Source organism: Salvelinus fontinalis, chromosome 9 (genome assembly GCF_029448725.1).
Source record: "Salvelinus fontinalis isolate EN_2023a chromosome 9, ASM2944872v1, whole genome shotgun sequence".
NCBI classification, from domain to species: Eukaryota; Metazoa; Chordata; class Actinopteri; order Salmoniformes; family Salmonidae; genus Salvelinus; species Salvelinus fontinalis.
Genome location: NC_074673.1, coordinates 12,649,862 through 12,669,785, shown reverse-complemented (window position 1 = coordinate 12,669,785; position 19,924 = coordinate 12,649,862). Strand labels below are relative to the sequence as shown.

At 42.9% G+C, this 19,924-nt stretch overlaps 1 protein-coding gene across 1 annotated transcript in view; it reads right to left on the bottom strand.

The window, feature by feature from the left end:
- tmtc3 (transmembrane O-mannosyltransferase targeting cadherins 3) overlaps positions 1–19,924 on the bottom strand; it is a 136,194-nt gene that overhangs the window by 21,924 nt on the left and 94,346 nt on the right. The window contains exons 8-12 of the mRNA XM_055933430.1: positions 15,916–16,064; positions 9,289–9,409; positions 9,068–9,179; positions 6,928–7,031; positions 4,085–4,254 (exon numbers count right to left, since the gene is read on the bottom strand). Coding sequence (XP_055789405.1) covers positions 4,085–4,254; positions 6,928–7,031; positions 9,068–9,179; positions 9,289–9,409; positions 15,916–16,064 — 656 coding nt within the window. The remainder of the gene's footprint in view (positions 1–4,084; positions 4,255–6,927; positions 7,032–9,067; positions 9,180–9,288; positions 9,410–15,915; positions 16,065–19,924) is intronic.

The window sequence follows — 19,924 nt, the reverse complement described above, 5'->3', positions numbered from 1 at the left end:
ATCCACTGCTTCCGAGTATATTACTTGCTGATGTTCAGTCTCTGGACAATAAAGTAAATGAACTCAGGGTGAGGATCTCCTTCCAGAGAGACATCAGGGACTGTAACATACTCTGTTTCACGGAACCATGGCTCTCTCCTGATATACTGCTCCTGCCCATACAGCCATCTGGGTTTTCAGTACATCACGCAGACAGGAATAAAGAACTCTCCGGGAAGAAGGGCGGTGGTGTATGTTTCATAATTAACCACTCATGGTGTGATAATGTACAGAAACTCAAGTTATTTTGTTCACCCGACCAAGAAAACCTCAATCAAACGCCGACTGTATTACTTCCCAAGAGAATTCTCTTCGGTTATAGTCACAGACGTATATATTCCACCTCAAGCTGATAACACGACGCCCTCAAGGAACTACACTGGACTTTATGCAAACTTGAAACTACATATCCTTAGGCTACATTTATTTTAGCTGGGGATTATAAAGTAAATTTGAGGAAAACGCTACCGAAGTTCTATCAACACATTGACTGTAGTACTAACGCTGGAAAAACACTCGACCACTGCTATTCTCTCTTCCGGGATGCCAACAAGGCCCTCCCCGCCAAATCAGATCTTGACTACATTTTGCTCCTCCCTTCCTATAGGCAGAAACTCAAACAGGAAGTACCCGTGCTAAGGTCTATTCAATGCTGGTCTGACCAATCGGAATCCATGCATAAAGATTGTTTTGATCATGCGGACTGGGATATGTTCCGGGTAGCCTCGGAGAATAACAAAGTACACAAGGACACTGTGAATGAGTTCATCAGGAAGTGTATAGGGGATGTTGTTCCCACTGTGACTATTAAAACCTACCCAAACCAGAAAAAGTGGATAGATGGAAGCATTTGCGCTAAACTGAAAGCACAAACCACCGCATTTAACCATGGCAAGGTGACTGGGAATATGGCCGAATACAAATAGTAAAGTTATTCCCTCCGTAAGGCAATCAATCAGGCAAAATGTCAGTACAGAGACAGAGTGGAGTCGCAATTCAGCTCAGACAAGAGACGTATGAGGCAGGGTGTACAGACAATCACGGATTACAAAGGGAAAACCAGCCACGTCGCGGACCCAGACGTCTTGCTCCTGTACAAGCTCCCGTAAACACTTCTTTGGCCTCTTTGATAACACAGTGCCCGCTCCCAAGGACCGTGGGCTCTCGTTCTACATGGCCGATGTGAGTAAGACATTTAAACATGTTAACCCTCGCAAGGCTGCCGACCCAGACAGTATCCCTAGCCACGTCCTCAGACCAGCTGGCTGGAGTGTTTACGGACAGATTCAATCTCTCCCTATCCCAGTCTGCTGTCCCCACTTGCTTCAAGATGTCCATCATTGTTTCCGGTACCCAAGAAAGCAAAGATAACTTAACTAAATGACTATCACCCCGTAGCACTCACTTCTGTCATCATGAAGCGCTTTGAGAGGCTAGTTAAGGATCATATCACCTGTACCTTACCTGACACCCTAGACCCACTTCAATTTGCTTACTGCCCCAATAGACCCCACAGATGATGCAATCACCATTGCACTGCACACTCCCCTATCCCATCTGGACAAGAGGAAAACCTATGTAAGAATGCTGTTCATTGACTATAGCTCAGGCTTCAACAGCACAGTACCCTCCAAGCTCAACATGAAGCTTGGGGCCCTGGGTCTGAACCGTGCCCTGTGCAACTGGGTCCTGGACTTCCTGACGGGCCGCCCGCAGGTGGTGAAGGTAGGAAACAACATCTCCACTTCACTGATACTCAACAAAGGGGCCCCACAAGGGTGCGTGCTCAACCCCCTCCTGTACTCCCTGTTCATCCATGACTGCATGGCCACACATGCCTCCAACTCAATCATGAAGTTTGCAGACAACAACCATAGTAGGCCTGATTACCAAAAATGACAAGAGGTGAGGGCCCTGGCAGAGAGGTGCCAGGAAAATAACCTGAGCTGGCCTCCCGAGTGGCGCAGCGGTCTAAGGCAATGCATTACAGTGCTAGCTGCGTTACTACAGATCCTGGTTAGACACCAGCTGCGTCCGGGAGACCCATAAGGCGACGCACAATTGGCCCAGCATCGTCCGGGTTAGGGCAGGGTTTGGCCAGCTGGGATGTCCTTGTCCCATCGCCCAAATGTGCATGTGTCAGCATATGGTCTCACAAGGGGTCTGAGGATCTCATCTCGGTACCTAATGGCAGTCAGGCTACCTCTGGCGAGCACATGGAGGGCTGTGCGGCCCCACAAAAAAATGCCACCCCACACCATGACTGACCCATCGCCAAACCGGTCATGCTGGAGGATGTTGCAGGCAGCAGAACGTTCTCCACGGCGTCTCCAGACTCTGTCACGTCTGTCACATGTGCTCAGTGTGAACCTGCTTTCATCTGTGAAGAGCACAGGGCGCCAGTGCTGAATTTGCCAATCTTGGTGTTCTCTGGCAAATGCCAAACGTCCTGCACGGTGTTGGGCTGTAAGCACAACCCCCACCTGTGGACGTCGGGCCCTCATACCACCCTCATGGAGTCTGTTTCTGACCGTTTGTGCAGACACATGCACATTTGTGGCCTGCTGGAGGTCATTTTGCAGGGCGCTGGCAGTGCACCTCCTTGCACAAAGGCGGAGGTAGCGGTCCTGCTGCTGGGTTGTTGCCCTCCTACGGCCTCCTCCACGTCTCCTGATGTACTGGCCTGTCTCCTGGTAGCGCCTCCATGCTCTGGACACTACGCTGACAGACACAGCAAACCTTTTTGCCACAGCTCGCATTGATGTGCCATCCTGGATGAACTGCACTACCTGAGCCACTAGTGTGGGTTGTAGACTCCGTCTCATGCTACCACTAGAGTGAGAGCACCGCCAGCATTCAAAAGTATATATATATATACTATTCAAAAGTTTGGGGTCACTTACAAATGTCCTTGTATTTGAAAGAAAAGCACATTTAAGGTCCATCAAAATAACATAAAATTGATCAGATATACAGTGTTGAAACTGTTAATGATGTAAATGACTACTGTATCTGGATACAGCTGATTTGTATGGAATATCTACATGGGCGTACAGAGGCACATTATCAGCAACCATCACTCCTGTGTTCCAATGGCAAGTTGTGTTAGCCTTTTAAAATTATGAACTTGGATTAGCTAACTGATCATTAGAAAACCCTTTTGCAATTATGTTAGCACAGCTGAAAACTGTTGTTCTGATTAAAGAAGCAGTAAAACTGGCCTTCTTTAGGCGAGTTATGTGTCTGGAGCATCAGCATTTGTGGGTTTGATTACAGGCTCAAAATGTCCAGAAACAAAGCGCTTTCTTATGAAACTCGTCAGTCTATTCTTGTTCTGAGAAATTAAGGCGATTCCATGCGAGAAATTGCCAAGAAACTCAAGATCTCGTACAACGCTGTGTACTACTCCCTTCACAGTACAGCGCAAACTGGCTCTGAAAAAGAATGGAAAGAGGAGTGGGAGGCCCTGGTGCACAACTGAGCAAGAAGACAAGTACATTAGAGGGTCTAGTTTGAGTCGCCTCTTCACTGTTGACATTGAGACGGGTGTTTTGCGGGTACTATTTAATGAAGCTGCCAGTCGAGGATTTGCTAGGCGTTTGTTTCTCAAACTAGATACTAATGTACTTGTCTTCTTGCTCAGTTGTGCACCGGGGCCTCCCACTCTTTCTATTCTGGTTAGAGCCAGTGCTGATAATGGGTCTCTGTAAGCCCATGTAGATATTCCATAAAAATAAAAATCTGCCATTTCCATCTACAACAGTCATTTACAACAATGTCTACTCTGTATTTCTGATCAATTTCATGTTATTTTAATGGACAAAAAAGTTGTTTTTCTTTAAAAAACAAGGACATTTCTAAATGACCCCAAACTTTTGAACGGTAGTGTATATATATTTTTTTACAAATCGATACTTGCAGTAAAATAGCAATATAATATTTTACAAAAATATTATTGCAATACGCAACCATTGATTTCACCCCCCCCCCCATCACTAAAGGGCTTTACCTACTGATATATAAATGTTAGATAAAGGGCCCTTACCTGCTGATATAGGCTTGTTTGAAGTCGGGCCTCATGCTGATGGCCTGTCTGTAGAGCTGGTCAGCCTCCTCCAACCGTGAGTCGTTGGTACGGATCAGGTTGGCCAGGTTAATGTACACGTTCAGGTGGTTGGGCGCCACACGTGTGGCGTACTTCTTCCCTGGAATGATCTGGAAGGGCATAATCAGTGATTATGCCCCTCAGCGATTGATTCATGATGTCTAATTTTAACCTTTATTTAAATAGTCAAGTTAGTTAAGAACAAATTCTTATTTACAATGATGGCCTACCCCGGCCAAACCTGGACGACGCTGGGCCAATTGTGCGCCGCCCTATGGGACTCCCAATCACGGCCGGATGTGATACAGCCTGGATTCGAACCAGGGACTGTATTGACAACTCTTGCACTGAGATGCAGTGCCTTAGACCGCTGCGCCACTCGGGAGCTCTGAGTTTATTATACATTGGACGGTATTAGATCACACTATACAACACGTTTGCATTGTTTTGGTTAGCTCTGATAGGTAAGGGGTACTGGACATGAATTATTCCAGGATAACTTTAACCACCAGAGAATGTAGGGAATGTAGATCATGAGAGCCGTGTGAACAAATACTTAAAAAAAAATATATATATATATATATAATATCATCACTTTTCACGAGCCTAACCAATGTTTCGGTATGTCCTTATTTTCTCAAGGAAAGCTAGGCAGAGAGAAATTAAAAAACAACCAACAGAAAAAAAAACAATGAGAAAACAAGTCCCACCATCTTGGAGGGCAAATAATGATTGAGCATATCTAGAATACCAATATAATTCCAATAGAACTTCAAAGTCACTGGAAGCCTCTGATGTGGGCAATCTGCTCTGTCATGGCCAACATGGTATCCCACATTACAGTGGGATTGTCAAGGAAACAAATTCTGTCATACATACCCTCCCATTCAGACAAGACAGTTATATATTCCTACACTAGCCACAAACCTAGCTAGAGAGGGAGAAGATATACATTTTTTGTTTTCTTCTATTGAAGAAAACCATCTATCGAATCAGAGTTTACAGTTTCTCAAATAAATCATGAGAACATGACAGACTGAGGCTAACAAAAGCTACGCTTTTCTATTCAATCAGTGTACATTTCCGCCATCGACAGGATCACAGAGGCTTATCAAACACGCACTAAAGCACCATATCGTTAGTTTCATTCCATGGGGTTGTCGGTCGTTGGATTTCCAGACATAAGCGGAAATCTGGATATAAATAGTTTACTTATTTGCAAACCCAATAAATAAAAGAGCTATGATCAACATAAGTGTACTGTATCTAAGTGATTATCATTGGGCCCCACGCGGATATCCTGTTCAGGATCGTCAGCATGGGGCCATGGATACATGATGGCCATAGCCGCCTGCGTGCTTTAGCCGAAAAACCTCTTCAAAAGATACAACAAGGCCTCGCCTGTACTGTTTCGTGACGCTAACATTAAAGAAATCAGCCCCGCTGTTGATTCACAAAATTGTAATTTGTTTTCAAAGCTGACCCATCGCAAGGGTAGTACAGATCAAATAAGCTTCCATAAATATATATATATTTTTACAAGTAGATTGGATCATCAAACTCGTTTCATATTCATTTTTCATGAATGATAGAATAGTGGGAACTGGGCAGTTACATAGAGACCGACAGTAAAGAGGCACAGACAGAATGGCCGAGACAAGGCTTGAAGTCTGGAGACGGCAGCGCTACCGGTAGGCCAGCCTGAGGCACAGCCTATTTCGTAATTTGACTTAATTCCTGAGATAAACAACTTTTAGGGATTGGGGTATGAAATCAGGTCAGCCTCCCATTGATCTCTAACAACATAAACTAATCATAACAGAGGCGACAGAGCTGTATTTCTTAGCATCATTTATTTTTTTATTTTATCTTTATTTAACTAGGCAAGTCAGTTAAGAACAAATTCTTATTTTCAATGACGGCCTAGGAACAGTGGGTTAACTGCCTTGTTCAGGGGCAGAACGACAGATACGTTGACAGCTTGGGGATTCGATCTTGCAACCTTTCGGTTACTAGTCCAACGCTCTAACCACTAGGCTACCCTAAGAATTTGTTCTTCACTGACTTGACTATTTAAATAAAGGTTAAATAAAATAAAAGGTGAGCATGACCTAAGACTATTAAACTAACTATTAAAATGATCAAGTCCTCAGGAGACCTTTGCCATTTAACTGATGATCAACTATCTGTCAAGCGAAGAAGCGCCCCTTTAGTTGACGTCAATCCTGAGATGGAGGTTTGGGTAGGAAGTCAGATTGGCCTTCTAATAACATCATAAACTCATTAACATACCAGAGGTAAATTACTTGCAATGCTTAACATTAGACAGCTAAACATGATTTAATGACTACAAAGCAATCAATTCATGCCAAAGGTAGGCTTTTCAAATGGCAGGGGTCCTCAGGTGCTCCTTTAAGATTATCCTGCTGCTCAATGATCTATCAAGCTTTGACAGGACGACATTGTAAATTAGAATTTGTTCATAACTGACTTGTCTGGATAAATAAAAGGGTTCAATAAATCATATAAATTCAAAAGGGTGAATGCAGCTGACAACACATAGAAAACACAACTTAACATGTAGAGGGATTTGGTTTAAAATCCTGGCCCTGGCACAATGAACAACACTGTTCCTCCCACTCGCTGCTGTTACCTCCCAGCTGCTGATTCCTCTCGTCGTCATGTCCCTCAAAGGTTGATGAAGGTGAAACAGTGGGAATAACAAACACGGCTGATGTTTTCCCTCTTAAATACACCTGGGTGTGTGTGGCCTTGTCACAAACCTGTGGCATGAGGGATTTGGCAACCAGGTAGGCGTCCTCAGCCTCCTTGGACTTATTCAGGTTCTTGTAGGTCCTTCCCACATTCATATGGGCTCCAATGTCATCTGCAGGGACATGCCACAGGAGAAGGCACATGGGTTAGCAATGACAATTTGGCAGGGATATCAAGCCTGCGTGGGGATTAGGGATTAGGAGCATATGCCCAGGCAGTCAGGTGGCGGCTTGGCTGGACACTGGTAGTACATCTGATCTGATGGAGTTTAGCGGAACATTGTGTGTGTGCCAATTGTCACCCTACATTCAATATAGTGCACTACTTTTGGAATGCATCCATTCAATAGGACCACACAATACAGCTCTACTGCGGCGGCGGGTGGCTGTGGGGTTTAACGAGCGGAGCAGCTTGTATGAGGCATTGACATGGTTAAGACTGCCAACGCCACGGTGATGTCACAGGATATTTCATTAGGTTAAAATTGGCATTTGGCTAGTGAGAAATGGGTTGTAAAATGTGTATTTTAGAGATTAATTTATATTAAGTATTTGTAAACTATACAGCCCTGTGAAAAAATACTTGCCCCCTTTCGAATTGTCTCTACTTTTGCATATTTTTGATAATGAATGTTGTCAGATTTTCAACACCTAATATTAGATAAAGGGAACCTGAGTGAACAAATAACACAACAATCATATACTTGTTTCATCTATTTCATAAACAAAGTTATGCAACACCCAATGCCCGTGTGAAAAAGTAATTGCCCCCTTACACTCTAACTGGTTGAGCCACTTTTAGCTGCAATGACTGCAACCAAATGCTTCCTGTAGTTGTTGATCAGTCTCAAATGGCTTTTTGGCAAACTTGAATCAACTTTTTGGATGACATGTATCCCATTACGCATGGCGAAATACAAACACTGCATTCCACAGTAAGAATCTCATACCAACTGTAAAGCATGGTGGTGGTACTGTGATGGTTTGGGGATGCTTTGCTGCCTCAGGACCTGGACAACTTGCCTTAATAGAAGGAACCATGAATTCTGCTCTGTATCAGAGAATTCTACAGGAGAATGTCAGGCCATCTGTCTGTGAGCTGAAGCTAAAGCGCAGCTGGGTCATGCAGCAAGACAATGGTCCAAAACACACAATCAAGTCTACATGAAAATGTCTAAAAAGCAACAAATTTGAAGTTTTGAAATGGTCTAGTCAAAATCCAGACCTAATCCCAATTGAAATGTTGTGGCAGGACTTGAAACGAGCAGTTCATGCTTGAAACCCCACAAATGTAGCTGAGTTAAATCAGTTCTGCATGCAAGAGTGGGTCAGAATTCCTACACAGTGATGTGAGAGACTGATCAACAACTACAGGAAGCATTTGGTTGCAGTCATTGCAGCTAAAGGTGGTACAACCAGTTATTGAGTGCAAGGGGGCAATTCCTTTTTCACACAAGGAAATTGGGTGTTGCATAACTTTAAATAAATAAAATAAGTATACTTTTTTTTTGTTACTTGTAAACTCAGGTTCCATTTCTCTAATATTAGGTTTTGGTTGAAGATCTGATAACATTCAGTATAAAAAATATGCAAAAAATAGAGAAAATCTGAAAGAGGGCAAATACTTTTTCACGGCACTATACAAGAAGTGTATATAGAAAGTGTGAAAAATCATGTTTCATTCTATAGAACCTAATAACGGAAATGTGTAGGCGTGGAACCTTGGAGTGGATGGTGACAGGCCTCAAGTTCAAATTACTTTTGTGTTCCTTGTAAAAAAAAACAACAGCTTCCTTGTAAGAAACCCAAAACAATTGCCTTCTGGGAACCAGCAGGCTGAAGTGAAGTGTTCAAAATTATGGTTATGACAAGCAGACTGATGCTGAAAGATTAGAAAAAGCAGGAAATCCTGATCGGGTTAATGCGCTTACAGAGATAATCTATGGAAACTATTGGGTGGTGAAACTTCGCAAATATTTAATTACAATGCAACTAATTTACATTACAAGTACTTTAAATCAATGTTTTTCATAGTAACACCATTGATCAGACTCTATATTATACTATATTGATCAAAATCTTGCTATCTTGTCATCGTCTCATCATCATAGCCTTGAAGCCCACCAGACAATAATGGGAGATGTCTTACCTGGTTGGACCCGGGTGGCCTGAAGGAAATATCTCAGAGCTTTCTCGTAATTGTTTTGATTTTCCAGAGCATGACCAACATTATTCCATAGCTTGGCGTTGTTCTTGTTGACCTGAGGGGAGACATGGCAATCAATCGAAGAAAACTGAGGAAAAACAAACGAGGAGAACAATCAGTTTATTGTAAGTTAGGCCAAGAATGAGGAGATGTGGACGCCATACTTTTAGGGCTGAGGTAAACAGTGTATATTCAGATTCCCAGTCCCAGTTTCTGTTGAAGGTCTTAACTGCGTGTGTGGCGAGGAGCACTCCAATCATCAGCCAGGAGATCTTCCTCAAGTGTCTGGTCAATAGAGGGAGAAAGCAAATAGAAAAATGGTGATTCTGTTAAAAGACAATAGAAAGCACAAATAATACCCCCACTCAAATTGATAAATGGTTTCTATTGGTTCAATTTGGTTTTGAATTGTGGCTACAGACACTGAGGGCTGGTTTCCTGGACACAGATTAAGCATTGTCTTGGACGATTGAAAGTGCTTCTTTTTATTTCACCTTTATTTAACCAGGTAGGTTAGTTGAGAACAAGTTCTCATTTACAACTGCGACCTGGCCAAGATAAAGCAAAGCAGTTCAACACATATAGCAGAGTTACACATGGAATAAACAAACATACAGTCAATAATATAGTAGAAAAAGTTTATATACAGTCGTGGCCAAAAGTTTTGAGAATTACACAAATATTGATTTCCACTAAGTTTGCTGCTTGTTTTGTTCCCCGAGCCACTTTGCCTTATGGCAAGGTGCTCCATCATGCTGGAAAAGGCCTTGTTCGTCACCAAACTGTTCCTGGATGGTTGGGAGAAGTTGCGCTCAGAGGATGTGTTGGTACCATTCTTTATTCATGGCTGTGTTCTTAGGCAAAATTGTGAGTGAGCCCACTCCCGTGGCTGAGAAGCAACCCCACACACGAATGGTCTGAGGATGCTTTACTGTTGGCATGACACAGGACTGATGGTAGTGCTCACCTTGTCTTCTCTGGACAAGCTTTTTTCCCCAGATGCCCCAAACAATCGGAAAGGGGATTCAGAGAAAATGACTATACCCCAGTCCTCAGCAGTCCAATTCCTGTACCTTTTGCAGAATATCTGTCTGTCCCTGATGTTTTTCCTGGAGAGAAATGGCTTCTTTGCTGCCCTTCTTGACACCGGGCCATCCTCCAATGTATTCGCCTCAATGTGCGTGCAGATGCACTCACACATGCCTGCTGCCATTCCTGAGCAAGCTCTGTACTGGTGGTGCCCCAATCCCGCAGCTGAATCAACTTTAGGAGACGGTCCTGACGCTTGCTGGACTTTCTTGGGCGCCCTGAAGCCTTCTTCACAACAATTGAACTGCTATCCTTGAAGTTCTTAATGATCCGATAAATGGTTGATTTAGGTGCAATCTTACTGGCAGCAATATCCTTGCCTGCTAAGCCCTTTTTGTGCAAAGCAATGGCAACGGCATGTGTTTCCTTGCAGGTAAGCTTCCAGTCTGTTATTCGAACTCAATCAGCATGACAGAGTGATCTCCAGCCTTGTCCTCGTCAACACTAACAATCACTGACATGTCAGCTGGTCCTTTTGTGGCAGGGCAAATGTTTATTTGGGATCCAGTTCATTTGCATGGCACAGAGGGACTTTGGAATTAATTGCAATTCATTTGATCACTCTTCATAACATTCTGGAGTATATGCAAATTGCCATCATACAAACTGAGGCAGCAGACTGAAAATTAATATTTGTGTCATTCTCAAAACCTTTGGCCACGACTGTACAGTGTGTGCAAATGAGGTAATATAAGGGAGGTAAGCCAATAAATAGGCCATGGTGGCGAAGTTATTACAATATAGCAAAAAAAAAAACACTGGAATGGTAGATGTGCAGAAGATGACTGTGCAAGTAGAGATACCGGGGTGCAAAGCAGCAAGATAAATAAATACAGTATGGGGATGAGGAAGTTGGATGGGCTATTTGCAGATGGGCTATGTACAGATGTAGTGATCTGTGAGCTGCTCTAAAAGCTGGTGCTTAAAACCTCTTGGAAATAGGTGGCGCCCTTTTCACTTTTGGATAAAATTGTACCCAATTTAAACGGCCTTGTACTCTGTCCTAGATCATATGATATGCATATTATTATTACTATTGGATAGAAAACACTCTGAAGCTTCTAAAACGGTTTGAATTATATCTGTGAGTAAAACAGAACTCATTTGGCAGGCAAACTTCCAAACAGAAAGTGAAAATTCTGAAATGGGTCTCTGTGAAAGGCATTGCCTATTCAATTGTCTTGTATTTATGGATCTGTATCCACTTCATACGCCTTCCACTAGATGTCAACAGGCAGTAGAACGTGGAATGAAGTGTCTAGCCTTATTTGGGACCGGATGAGAGTCATTGGAGTGAGAGGTCAGCCATATTGGCAGTATTTGGCTACGCACTTGGGTTTGTCATATTTGTCTGCAACGCGTTAGGTAGACACGAAGAAATGCTCCGTCTGGGACGTTATTGGATATATATGAGAAAAACATCCTAAAGATGGATTATCAACTGTGTTTGACCAGTTTATTATCACTTTTTGAATTTTTCGTTCATGCGTCAAATCTTCATGGACACATGAGCTACACATGCTAATTCGACAGAAGAAATGGACATTCTAAAACAAAACAACGATTTATTGTGGAACAAGGATTCCTGGCACTGCATTCTGATGAAAGTTCATCAAAGGTAAGGGAATATTTATGTTATTTCGTATTTTTGTTGACTTTGTTGACTCCAACATGGCGGAGAATGGCTGAGCGCTGTCTCAGATTATTGCATGCTGTGCTTTTTACTAAAGTATTTAAAAAAAATCTAACACAGCGGTTGCATTAAGAACCAGTGTATCTTTAATTATATGTAACATGTATTTTTCAGCAAAGTTTATGATGAGTAGTTCTGTATTTCACGTTGCTCTCTAATTATTCTGGCTGTTTTGGAGCCATTTCTGACCATGTCGCCAATGTAAAACCATGATTTGTAGCTATAATTATGCATATTTTCGAACAAAACATAAATGTATTGTATAACCTGATGTCATAAGACTGTCATCTGATGAAGTTGTTCAAAGGTTAGTGATTAATTTTATCTCTATTTGTGGGTTTTGTGAAAGCTATCTTTGCGGTGAAAAAATTGGTGTTGTGTGTTGGGCTATTGTGGTGAGCTAACAAATATACAGTGGGGCAAAAAAGTATTTAGTCAGCCACCAATTGTGCAAGTTCTCCAACTTAAAAAGATGAGAGAGGCCTGTAATTTTCATCATAGGTACACTTCAACTATGACAGACAAAATGAGAAAAAGAAATCCAGAAAATCACATTGTAGGATTTTTTATGAATTTATTTGCAAATTATGGTGGAAAATAAGTATTTGGTCACCTACAAACAAGCAAGATTTCTGGCTCTCACAGACCTGTAACTTCTTTTTTTTTCTTTCTAAATTTTATCCCCTTTTCTCCCCAATTTTCGTCGTATCCAATGGCTAGTAATTACTATCTTGTCTCATCGCTACAACTCCCGTACGGGCTCGGGAGAGACGAAGGTCGAAAGCCACGCGTCCTCCGAAGCACAACCCAACCAAGCCGCACTGCTTCCTAACAGCGCGCCTCCAACCCGGAAGCCAGCCGCACCAATGTGTCGGAGGAAACACCGTGCACCTGGCCCCCTTGGTTAGCGCGCACTGCGCCCGGCCCGCCACAGGAGTCGCTGGAGCGCGATGAGACAAGGATATCCCTACCGGCCAAACCCTCCCTAACCTGGACGACGCTAGCCCAATTGTGCGTCGCCCCACGGACCTCCCGGTCGCGGCCGGCTGCGACAGAGCCTGGGCGCGAACCCAGAGACTCTGGTGGCGCAGCTAGCACTGCGATGCAGTGCCCTAGACAACTGCGCCAACCGGGAGGCCTGTAACAACTTCTTTAAGAGGCTCCCCTGTCCTCCACTCGTTACCTGTATTAATGGCACCCGTTTGAACTTGTTATTAGTATAAAAGACACCTGTCCAACACCTCAAACAGTCACACTCCAAACTCCACTATGGCCAAGACCAAAGAGCTGTCAAAGGACACCAGAAACAAAATTGTAGACCTGCACCAGGCTGGGAAGACTGAATCTGCAATTGGTAAGCAGCTTGGTTTGAAGAAATCAACTGTGGGAGCAATTATTAGGAAATGGAAACATACAAAACCACTGATAATCTCCCTTGATCTGGGGCTCCACGCAAGATCTCACCCCGTGGAGTCAAAATGATCACAAGAACGGTGAGCAAAAATCCCAGAACCACACGGGGGGACCTAGTGAATGACCTGCAGAGAGCTGGGACCAAAGTAACAAAGCCTACCATCAGTAACACACTACGCCGCCAGGGAATCAAATCCTGCAGTGCCAGACGTGTCCCCCTGCTTAAGCCAGTACATGTCCAGGCCCGTCTGAAGTTTGCTAGAGAGCATTTGGATGATCAAGGAGAAGATTGGGAGAATGTCATATGGTCAGATGAAACCAAAATAAAACTTTTTGGTAAAAACTCAACTCGTCGTGTTTGGAGGACAAAGAATGCTGAGTTGCATCCAAAGAACACCATACCTACTGTGAAGCATGGGGGTGTAAACATCATGCTTTGGGGCTGTTTTTCTGCAAAGGGACCAGGACGACTGATCCGTGTAAAGGAAAGAATGAATGGGGCCATGTATTGTGAGATTTTGACTGAAAACCTCCTTCCATCAGCAAGGGCATTGAAGATGAAACGTGACTGGGTCTTTCAGCATGATAATGATCCCAAACACACCGCCCGGGCAACGAAGGAGTGGCTTCGTAAGAAGCATTTCAAGGTACTGGAGTGGCCTAGCCAGTCTCCAGATCTCAACCCCATAGAAAATCTTTGGAGGGAGTTGAAAGTCTGTGTTGCCCAGCAACAGCCCCAAAAACATCACTGCTCTAGAGGAGATCTGCATGGAGGAATGGGCCAAAATACCAGCAACAGTGTGTGAAGACTTACAGAAAACATTTGACCTCTGTCATTGCCAACAAAGGGTATATAACAAAGTATTGAGATAAACTTTTGTTATTGACCAAATACTTATTTTACACCATAATTTGCAAATAAATTCATTAAAAATCCTACAATGTACAATGTCATTTTCTGGATTTTTTTCCCTAATTTTGTCTGTCATAGTTGAAGTGTACCTATGATGAAAATTACAGGCCTCTCATCTTTTTAAGTGGGAGAACTTGCGCAATTGGTGGCTGACTAAATACTTTTTTGCCCCACTGTATGTTGTGTTTTCACTGTAAAACATTTAAAAAATCGGACATGTTGGCTGGATTCACAAGATGTTTATCTTTCATTTGCTGTATTGGACTTGTGATTTCATGATATTATATTATATTATTTACTTGTGGGGCTATGCTAGTCAGATTTTCTGATGACAGTAATCCCGGTTTCGGGATGGGTATTGAGTAGTTAAAGCTAGTGAGGGACATATGAGTCTCCAGCTTCAGTGATTTTCGCAGTTCGTTCCAGTCATTGGCAGCAGAGAACTGGAAGGAAAGGTGGCCAAAGGAGGAATTGGCTTTGGGGGTGACCAGTGAGATATACCTGCTGGAGCGTGCGTTATGGGTGGGTGCTGCTATGGTGACCAGTGAGCTGAGATAAGGCGGGGCATTACCTAGCAAAGACTTGTAGATGACCTGGAGCCAGTGGGTTTGGCGACGAGTATGAAGCGAGGGCCAGCCAACGAGAGTGTACAGGTCGCAATGGTGGGTAATATATGGGGCTTTGGTGACAAAACGGAGGGCACTGTGATCGACTGCATCCAATTTGTTGATTAGAGTGTTGGAGGCTATTTTGTAAATGACATCGCCGAAGTCGAGTATCGGTAGGATGGTCAGTTTTACGAGGTTATGTTTGGCAGCATGAGCGAAGGATGCTTTGTTGCGAAATAAGAAGCCGATTATAGATTACATTTTTGATTGGAGATGCTTAATGTGAGTCTGGAAAGAGAGTTTACAGTCTAACCAGACACCTAGGTATTTGTAGTTGTCCACATATTCTAAGTCAGAACCATCCAGAGTAGTGATGCTGGACGGGCGGGCAGGTGCAGACAGCTATCGGTTGAAGAGCATGCATTTAGTTATACTTGCATTTAAGAGCAGTTGGAGGCCACGGAAGGAGAGTTGTATGGCATTGAAGCTTGTCTGGAGGTTAGTTAACAAAGTGTCCAAAGAAGGACAAGAAGTATACAGAATGGTGTCGTCTGCGTAGAGGTGGATCAGAGAATCACTAGCAGCAAGAGCGACATCATTGATGTATACAGAGAAGAGAGTCGGCCCGAGAATTGAACCCTGTGGCACCCCCATAGAGTTTGCCAGAGGTCCGGACAACAGGCCCTCCGATTTGACACACTGAATTCTGTCTGAGAAGTAGTTGGTGAACCAGGCGAGGCAATCATTTGACAAACCAAGGCTGTTGAGTCTGCCAATAAGAATGTGGTGATTGACAGAGTCGAAAGCCTTGGCCAGGTCGATGAATAGTTCTTAGTTCAAGACTAGGTTTATTATCTGTGTCCGTAAACCATCCTTGAGAGTGGTCCATTTTTAAAGCACTTATTTTATGCTTGGGAGACGTTTATTACCCCATTACACTCCATGCGAGTGTGTTGGAAGGGAACTACTACCTCCAAATGGTACCAGATTTGTTTGTGCCATCTTGCCAACTCCTTTGGTCATTGGAAAGACCACAAACAGATCTGGCAACCAGGCTAACTCCTGTAATACTCACCTCTTATAGGAGACAATCCTGAAGCCATGTGCCACGAGGACACAGAATCCCATACTGGGCACATAGAGCACCCTTTCTGCCACCACAAAGCCCACAGGGAAGAAGAGGTTGGAGGCTGGGATGAAGGGGAGAACGATCAAAGACAGGGCCTGGAGGAGAAGGAAGAGGAGGAGTAATACAACCTTGAATGAGCCTACTTAAATAGACTTATTGTTGAATTTTAAGATGTTCTTCTTAGGAATGGGTTAACATAGCGTTCGGAAACTCAGTATATACACAGCACAGAGTAAACACACCATCTCGGTTTAAGACTTTCCCTTACATGTTAGCATATCTACATGATAAATATGGCAAGATAGTTATAAGTGACAAATTCAGGCTGATGGAGGACACCAGGATAGGCATGTTAGGAGTACTCACTTCACACACCATATCAGTAGAGCACTCTAAATGAAAGATTAAGCAAGGTAGAACTTTCCCAGCATGCATGTGACTCAATTCATTATCTCTTATCTGTTGCAATTACAGAGTCATTTTTGGAGGAAACCCAGGAGGAGACGTTTTAAAGCTTTTTACTGGTTGTGAACTAGGGAGGCAAACAAAGGTACAGAAAATAACGTGGCAGGGAATGTTATGTTACTTTTATTGTCTTACAAAAAAGAAAGAAGAAATGTTAATCCAGACTTAACAGAAGCACAGCGGTAGCATAGTATGTAGGATTTACTACAGAGGCCTGGTCTGAGCCTCGAGGAAACAGAGGAGTAGGTGTGAAGTATGGAATTCAATGACTGTCGTGTTCAGCAGTTTAAACTGAGATTGTGTGACTGAAATCCAGCAGTGTGCTGTGGTAAATTCTTAGTTCACGAGTGTAGTCAAACATAACGTCCGTAAGCTGTTTACCTGCCTGCAATATGATTTAAAGTGGCCCCCATTTGACACCTCAAAAACTAGCCTGTCAGTTAATTCAAAAATAATATTTATGTTGGAGAAGTACAAAAGGCCAAATGCAGTATACAATGAAGCAATTGCTTCAGTGGACTCAGAACTTGTCATGGAGCTTTGAATTATGAGTTTGTAGAGGATTACGCCTATATTAGGATAAAACTGTAAAATAACAAATGCTCCATTGTGGTACAGTTTCAGACACAACCCAACAACGCTGAGCCAAAATCACGCCCTTCATTTACCGATGTCAATTGCACAACCTTATAACGAGTTACTATGCATTTCTGCACGATTTTATACACATTTTGTTGTTCTATCATTTTGATGTAAGCCTATTGCAGTGGTTGGTAATTTTCTTGCCACCCCAAAAGTTTTTTGTAAAAAAAACTAACCATTTTAATTCAATGTAATTCAAGGTATGAAATTGTTCTTTTCAAAAACAATCTCTTTTTAGACTTAGTTCTGGTCAATTTGCAGTGTACAAATTATTAGAATTATGTTCCGGCCCACTGACCATGAGCTCCAACAAAAATCATCCCGCGGCTGAATCTAGTTGCCTACCTCTGGCCTATTGGAACTAATAAAAAGTATGAAGTTTACAAGTAATTCACAACAAATTCTTCAAGTTCTCCATGCTCCAGTCCGGCAGACGGTACCGGTGCATCAAGGCTCAGACAAAAACACTTCTAAACAGTTTCTATCCCCTGGCCATAAGGCTGTTAAATGGCTAACAACTACTCCTCCCCCGCTCCCACAGACTATCCACACTGACTCTGTGCTCATCCACAGGTCTCTACTCACGCCGATACAACCTACGCTGCAGCTAAAATTATTATTGATTAGTATTACTCCATTAAACTGCTGCTCATTCATTATTTATCCTGCTAATGGTCACTATTCCTCCTGTTTACATGTATATACATGTACATATTATCTAAATAAAGAAAGTTGCACACTTCATGTTTAATGTCCCAGCAATTAAATGGGTATTTACCAACATTTCGGCATCACTGTGCCTTCCTCAGGGTCCTCCCTTTCCCATGAATACATTACATTACATTTAAGTCATTTAGCAGACGCTCTTATCCAGAGCGACTTACAAATTGGATACTTGAACAAGGTTATGTAGACACATAGTGCAATTAGTGTAACCAATGACAGTAGTGAGGGGTGTGTCATAATGATTAAGTTAATTAAAATTAATTTGGTAAACTGTTAAAATAGTATATGGCATATTAAATATATTATCATATAGGAACATAATGGAATAGTGTACATCATATTAGCATTAACATACATTGTTGTTTCATTCAATTTCACTTCATTTTTGTTACATGTAATCTTTTGGTTCAACCTTAATATATAATGAACATCATCAACAGGGGGAACATATTAGGTGTACGCTAATAAGCTGTAAAAATACTTTTTTCAATTTACAAGACTTGTATTTATTGTATTCATTATTCCTTGAAGCTATTTTATCGCCCCCAGAAACTTCCTTTTACTCTCTGTTCTAGACGACCAATTCTCATAGCTTTTAGCCGTACCCTTATCCTACTCCTCCTCTGTTCCTCTGGTGATTCCAGGCCCTGCAGTACCTAGCTCCACTCCTATTCCCCAGGCGCTCTCTTTTGATGACTTCTGTAACCGTAATAGCCTTGGTTTCATCCATTAGAAGCCTCCTCCCTAAGTTTGTTTTGTTCACTGCTTTCGCACACTCTGCCAACCCGGATGTTTTAGCCGTGTCTGAATCCTGGCTTAGGAAGACCACCAAAAACATTTTCATCCCTAACTACAAGATTTTCAGACAAGATAGAACGGCCAAAGGGGGCGGTGTTGCAATCTACTGCAAAGATTGCCTGCAGAGTTCTGTTTTACTATCCAGGTCTGTTCCCAAACAATTTGAACTTCTACTTTTAAAAATCCACCTCTCTAAAAACAAGGCTCTCACCGTTGCCGCCTGCTATAAACCACCCTCTGCCCCCAGCTGTGCTCTGGACACCATATGTGCACTGATTGCCCCCATCTATTTTCAGAGCTCGTGCTGCTAGGCGACCTAAATTGGAACATGCTTAACACCCCAGCCATCCTACAATCTAAGCTTGATGCCCTCAATCTCACACAAATGATCAATGAACCTACCAGGTACCACCCCAAATCTGTAAACACGGGTACCCTCATAGATATCATCCTAACCAACTTGCCCTCCAAATACACCTCTGCTGTTTTCAACCAAGATCTCAGCCTCATTGCCTGCATCCGTAATGGGTCAGCGGTCAAACGACCTCCACTCATCACTGTCAAACGCTCCCTGAAACACTTCAGCGAGCAGGCCTTTCTAATCGACCTGGCCGGGGTATCCTGGAAGGATATTGATCTCATCCCGTCAGTAGAGGATGCCTGGTTATTAAAAAAAAAATGCCTTCCTCACCATCTTAAAAAAGCATGCCCCATTCAAGAAATTTAGAACCAGGAAGAGATATAGCCCTTGGTTCTCTCCAGACCTGACTGCCCTTAACCAATACAAAAACATCCTATGGTGTTCTGCATTAGCATCGAACAGCCCCCGTGATATGCAACTTTTCAGGGAAGCTAGAAACCAATATACATAGGAAGTTAGAAAAGCCAAGGATAGCTTTTTCAAGCAGAAATTTGCTTCCTGCAACACAAACTCAAAAAGGTTCTGGGACACTGTAAAGTCCATGGAGAATAAGAACACCTCCTCCCAGCTTCCAACTGTACTGAAGATCGGAAACACTGTCACCACCGACAAATCCACTATAATTGAAAATTTCAATAAGCATTTTTCTACGGCTGGCCATGCTTTCCACCTGGCTACCCCTACCCCGGTCAACAGCACTGCCGTCCCCTCAGCTACTCGCCCAAGCCTTCCCCATTTCTCTTTCTCCCAAATACAGTCAGCTGATGTTCTGAAAGAGAGGCAAAATCTGGACCCTTGCAAATCAGCCGGGCTAGATAATCTGGACCCTTTCTTTCTAAAACTATTTACTGAAATTGTTGCAACCCCTATTACTAGCCTTTTCAACCTCTCTTTCGTGGCGTC